The sequence below is a fragment of the Vanellus vanellus genome (assembly GCF_965231255.1).
Source record: "Vanellus vanellus genome assembly, chromosome: 23".
Classification (NCBI taxonomy): Eukaryota; Metazoa; Chordata; class Aves; order Charadriiformes; family Charadriidae; genus Vanellus; species Vanellus vanellus.
This window is the reverse complement of record NC_138928.1, coordinates 1,139,566-1,145,565: the sequence shown is the minus strand read 5'-3', so window position 1 is coordinate 1,145,565 and position 6,000 is coordinate 1,139,566. Positions and strand designations below refer to the sequence as shown.

At 45.8% G+C, this 6,000-nt stretch overlaps 1 protein-coding gene across 1 annotated transcript in view; it reads left to right on the top strand.

The window, feature by feature from the left end:
• Nucleotides 1–762: 762 nt before the first annotated feature.
• Nucleotides 763–6,000, top strand: part of LOC309680830 (protein phosphatase 1 regulatory subunit 12B-like) — a gene marked incomplete at its 3' end in the record, with an annotated part of 60,058 nt that continues 54,820 nt past the window's right edge. The window contains exon 1 of the mRNA XM_082494581.1: nt 763–859. Coding sequence (XP_082350707.1) covers nt 788–859 — 72 coding nt within the window. The 5' untranslated portion in view covers nt 763–787. The remainder of the gene's footprint in view (nt 860–6,000) is intronic.

Here is a 6,000-nt window from a genome sequence, read left to right as displayed (position 1 = left end):
TAATGACAGAACAAGAGGGAATGGCTTCAAGCTCCAACAGGGCAGATTTAGACTGAACGTTAGGAAAGAATTTTTCACAGAAAAAGTGGTCAGGCATTGGAATAGACTGCCCAGGGAGGTGGTTGAGTCACCATCCCTGGATGTGTTTAAGAGAGGTTTAGATGTGGTGTTGGGGGATATGGTGTAGGGGAGAAGTTTGTAGAGTAGGGTAGATGGTTGGACTCGATGATCCCAAGGGTCTCTTCCAACCTAGACAATTGTATGATTCTAAATGGGTTTATGCTGGTCTGCAGGCAGTGGGAAAGGACAGGTCCTGCGAGGGTGATACATCCCACCTAGCTTAGACAGGCAACCCCCTCTGGGTACATCTGTTTCTTTACACTTTGAAAATGTGAATGCAATAAATCTTGTGGAAGGCCAAGGGACATATGGCTGGGGCAGGAGGGACCCCCGGCAGCCTGGGCGTAAACCTGCGGGAGCTGTTGTGGGGGGCTCGGGTTGAATTCAAGACTGCGTTTGCACGCACACAGAGAATGTTCTGCTTTTAGTGCTTTTTAACACAGCCTGTGTTCCCTGCAGTAACTCTCTGGCTCTTCATTTAGCCCAAAGAAAACCTTTTAATCAGTTTAAGTGTGATGTGGATCTGTCTGATCTTGTCAAAAACAGTCCCGCGGGTAGTGTTAGGAAAGGGTGTGCTTGGTTTGTATGAACAAAACCCACTTTTGTCACCCCATATCTAAAGCAGAATCTCTTGTAGCTCGTGGGTGGTACAGCCTCTGCCACCCAAATGAGTCTCGGTCGGGTTTCCAGCATGAGAACGTCCTTCGGGAGGAGAAAACCAGATGCTTGGCCAGTGGAGGTGAGTTAGTTCTAGATCAGAATGGCTGCGGACACATGACACAAATCTGTGTATACTGGTCCTTACCCACCATTGTAAAGTTCCCTGGATTTACAAAGACTAAATATGAGTATCTGTGTTTGTATATATGTAGATATATGCATACACATACATATCATACGCACACGCATCCACAGCCTGGAGCGCTGCTGAGAAGTCACTGTAGACCCTGCCTTGAGCAGGAGGCGTTAGACTAGAAGTCTCCTGAGGTCCTTTCCAGCTGCAGCGATCCAGTGGTGTATATGTTGGTGTTCTTTACCCAGCTGGCACAGTTGCGTGTTGAGAGCTGGGTGCTCTTTAAACGACTGCAGATGTCCCAGCTCTGAGGATCTCATCCTCTAAAATGTCAACTGTTTCACCGCGTGGAGGAATGGAGTGGCTTTCTGGGCAAACTGAGATACGGAGAAGGGTCCTGAAGAATGCCATATCGTGAGTGTAGGGCTGTATGGAAAAATCTCAGAGGTGTCTGTTAATACATGGACTTAAAAGTTACAGAACTGGGGGTCAGTGATGGAACAGAGGGAGACAAACCATGTCAGGGGAGGGCTGGCTGTATAAAAGGCTTTGGAGATGATATCACCACTTGATTTCTGGATTGGAGGAGTACCTGGTAAACGGGAGTTTAGTTTCATGAGCAATCTGGTTTAACAGCAGCATTTTGCACAGGCCAAGAAGTAACATACTCCTGGGAAGCTCAGGAGATGAAGACTGGAGTAATTAAGAAGAGATGAAGCATGGCCTCTACTGGTCTGATGTCTCTCATACTCGATTAAAAAAGCTGGCATGTGTCCGACTGGCTGGTTTATGTATTGTATTTACGTGTGACAAGTGGAGCTGCCAAGTAGGATTTCTGTGTGGGAACCATGCGGACTGCTACCCGAGAATCCGACGCAGGAGGATTACGAGATTTTCACTCTTCTGCACAGAGAAGTCCCCGAGATGGGGTTGTGTCACAAGACTCATGCATTCACGGGAGAACCACGTAACCCAGCAGCCAAGCACGTGGCCCTTTCTTCTTTTCCCTTCTTGCATCTTTCCTCCGCCTTGAGAAAACGCAAAGGTTCTCTCTCTCAAATCCTGAGCAACCAAGGAGGGAGCGCCAGGGAATTAAATACAGCCAAAATTAAAACCACAGCAGTTATTACAGGTTTCCTGGCTGCCTTTGATTCCAAGCTCTTGTGTGCACACTGCTGCTATTTTATTACACGATCATATGACGCTGGGTGATGTGACATACTGTTTGTAAACTAAATATTTACTCAGTGGGGCTGCATTTAGACATGCAATATGCCCTCAGCCAAGTTGACCCCAGTTAGATGCGCTACCGTACGCAGTGTCACCGCGTTGCGTGGGTGGACGGCAGCTGAAGTGGCCGTCCCACGAAGGGGCTGTAATGCTGAAGGTACCGCTGAAACGCCGACGAGAACCGTTCCGCCTAAAAACAGTTGCACTGAATGTTGTTCGTGTGTTTATGTTAGACTACTTACCGGGTAAGTTGGGGAGAAAACAGTTGCCTTAATGTGGGCGCGTACGACGGCACTGCTGATTGATGCGCAATTATTGCCACAGCTTCTGGGTTTGGTACCAGCCCCTTTTCTCCATGTAGAGGCAATAAGGTGGGGTGTTTTTTCTCACTCAGCTGATCCCAAGCAATTTCTTAGGAATTTGTCAGGTGGTTTAGTTGCTCTCCTCCCTGCCATGCTGTATGCGGTGGGAATGTAACACCAGTCATGGGCTGGGGTTTGCTAAATGTGATGCACCCTCCAGAAAGTGAGCAGTATTAGAGCGTTTACACCTCGCCGCAGCTCGATTCTCGGTGCTCTGAACCCTTCGGTCTCATCCCATCTGGCTCCTATTCCTCCCCGATCTTCCTCTCTCTGTCCCGTGGGGGATGCCCAGGAGATAGGCAAACCAGAAGCCTTGGCAGGCAGTTGGAGCTGTTGCGTTGCTGATGCTCATCGGAAGTTCGACGATGCTCTGTGCCCTGTACGCTCTGAGGAAGGAGCAAACACTAACACTACTATTATAATCCTGAGGTTTCATTCAAGATAAAGATCAGATTTTGTCTGGTGGTTGAACGAGCCTTGCCAGACGAGCAGAGTTTGGCAGAGTTGTTCTGTAACGTTTCCTGGTGTCCCCCGTTTCGTTATGGTAATGTAAACTTCACGCTTGAAAGAAGAATGCCTTGGCAATAGCTCCAAGCAAAAAAAAAAAAAAAATAATAAAAATATGCAGTGAGTGTCCCTGGCTGTAAAGGGCTACACCTGTTATCTAAGAGGGGGAAGCTAATATGCCGTATCTGCAAATTTTAGAAACTGAGCACTTCCTCCCTATGGAAAAACTGCTAAATGCTGGTCCCCTGCCAGGAGCTGAAGGAACACGGCGAGCTGTGGCTGGAGCCTTGCCCAGCGATGCCCGGGATTTAAATCCTATGAGCCAACTTGCTTTGAGCGGTTAGTGGGTAGTTCTGGGCGCTGGATGCAGTTTGCATCAAAGACTGCTAAAACTGTAGTACATTGGTGCCATTCCAGAAGCACTCGGAGCGAACCGCCAGCCAAGGGAAAGACAAGGATGGCAAGAGAGGAGTCTGTTGAAGATCTCCCACTGGAGGGAAAGGTAGTCACCGCGTATTCCCACCCCATCTCATTGCCGTGAAGGATGTATTATATCTTGTACAGAGAAAGAAGATAAAGAAGGAATTAAAAATATACAGGCAAAAATGCTGTGCTGTGTCGTTAAGCCTCTTCTGCGGGTGTAACCCAGCAGCTGAGGGTTAGCAGAGCCTAAAATCGAAAGAATTAAGCCTATCTGCATATGTATTTTTCTTGATGCAAGGCAAATTTCAAGGGTATTTTAGGGTGGGAGTGCTTCCTCACATTAAATAACTATCCACCGAAAAAACAATGTTACTTCTCAACCAACTTTTTTTGCCTGCCTTTCCTCCCTTGGGGGCTGGAGCGGCAGGAGTCTGCTTTGGAATACTGCTGTCCTCTCGAGTTATTCTTACAATGTTCCCAAGGAACGCTGTATCAAATAAAAAAGGAGAACTTTGCATAGCGATAGATCCTCTCAGGTTACTAAACTTATCCACTCTCCTAAATTTAAGGTTGGAGGATTAATAGTACTTAAAGGAGGACTCATCTACCCCCGTTTACTTCCTCTTTGTCCTCTTCTCCTTCCTCCGGTAACCTCAGGTAACCCATTGTGCTTCGCCGTAAGATGGTATTTATCCTCTGAATCTCAGGGAATGCATTTTTCTTAGGTAGTGTTTTGCAGTGCTTCATTTGGGCAGATCTGCACAGCAAAGCGGAGACTTTCTGGAGGGATATCGGTGGTCGGGGCTCTCAAAAATTTCAGGTGGGCATGTGTGTGCCCTCAGCACTTCTAAACAGTGAGAATTTCTGTTCTTTCATTTATAGCTTGGTAACAGTTTCACAGATGGCATTTTAATACCATTAATGTGCGCGCAAGTATGAAGTCCGTGATAACGTGTAAGCGTTAATCAGTTGGTAGTTCAAAAGTACCCACAGAAATACATTGCAGCCCCCAAAAGCTGCCGTTTAGTCTGTCATAACTTTTATACGTGTTTCTAAAGTTCTTAAAGTTAAGAAGATCTTTAGAAATTACCAGTTTTACTCATTATTCCAATTATTGGCCTCATAATTACCGCTCTAAGATGCGCTAAATATGTCATAGCATATTAAGACACGAGCAGTGTGTTCTTTCAAGGCCTCTGACTAAAAACTGATGCAAATAATCCTGTGCCCGATAATTTCTTACAAGAGACAACGATGAGATTTGCAGAACTGAACAGGGGTTATTCAGCACCTCTGTTTGTCGAATGCCCTTTTCCAAAACACCTTTTCTACCTCGCTTGTTAAAATCTTGGCCGATATAGTTAGTATTATGTAATATTCCAAAAACCGCAAAGATTTCTTGCATTTCGATAGTTGGGGCAGGCCAGAAGTCGTACCTGCTAGTGCTAATGCAGCCTCAAGTCATTTTAAAAACTGTTCGTGTTACTCAACTCTGGGCTCATTTCTATTCTTCTGTGTCGATAACGAATACTAAAATAAATATTTGCCGAGCAGTGTCACGTTGCTCGATCGCGTAACTTGAACGGAGGTGCAGAAGGGTGGAGGGTGGGTTATTTTTCTCCTATATTAAAGAATACGTCGCTGCTGCATTAAGGACCTAATACACCTTTGCGCTTGACTTTATCTTCGCGGCAAATGCAGACGGCGAGCGTGGAATGCATTACGGTTCCCTTGGGGAGGCGAGCGAGTGCCTGCTGTTGTCAGCACCCATGGAGCTTTGTCACTTTGTCATCGTTTTATCTCTTCAGAAGCCGGGCGAGTCAAATTACTGCAGATTTGGGTGTCGGAACAGGTGGGGTTTGATCCCATTATCCCTTCTGTTTCTAGCGTGCATTCCGTAGGAACCACGCGAGACGGGGGCCAGCAGAGCAACGAGGCCAATAGCAGGCAGAAATTTAAAAGAAGGGGTGTGGGGGAGCTCTTTTATGCATCTAAACTCATATTTAATTTTAGAGTCCAGTATATACAGTGGCTTGAGCAAGAACTGGTCTTCTCTCCTGTCCAGTTCCCAGTATGTGCTGATCTAGTGGGTGTATTTGGGTGGTTTAAATGATAATGTAAATATAATTCTCTATCAAATATGTACAAAGCTGACAATACAGAGACATTCTTCGGTCTAAATTTAGATTTACACTCAAACTGCGGGTAACACTTAAACAAATAGAGCAGAGCAGTAAGTGTGCCCAGGCATGAGACGGCTACCTCGCTGCCTTGTCAGAGCCGCGCTGATAAAATTCTTCTTTGACACTATAATTCTGTAGTCACAACCAGAAGCGATTGTTCTCAGAAGAAACCACTGCATGGGCGAACTTTTCTTGGCTGGTCTTGGAGCAATACGCTTTTAGATGAAGTCAGTTTTATTTAGAAAGTGATAGATAATGGTTGTGTTCCCAGCTCAAAATGTAAATTACTCATCAATAAGTTTGTAAGTGTAATTTACTTGAGGTGCGTTGGGGGAAAACTTGAATTGTATCACAATAAATACGAGCAGCAATAAAATACAGC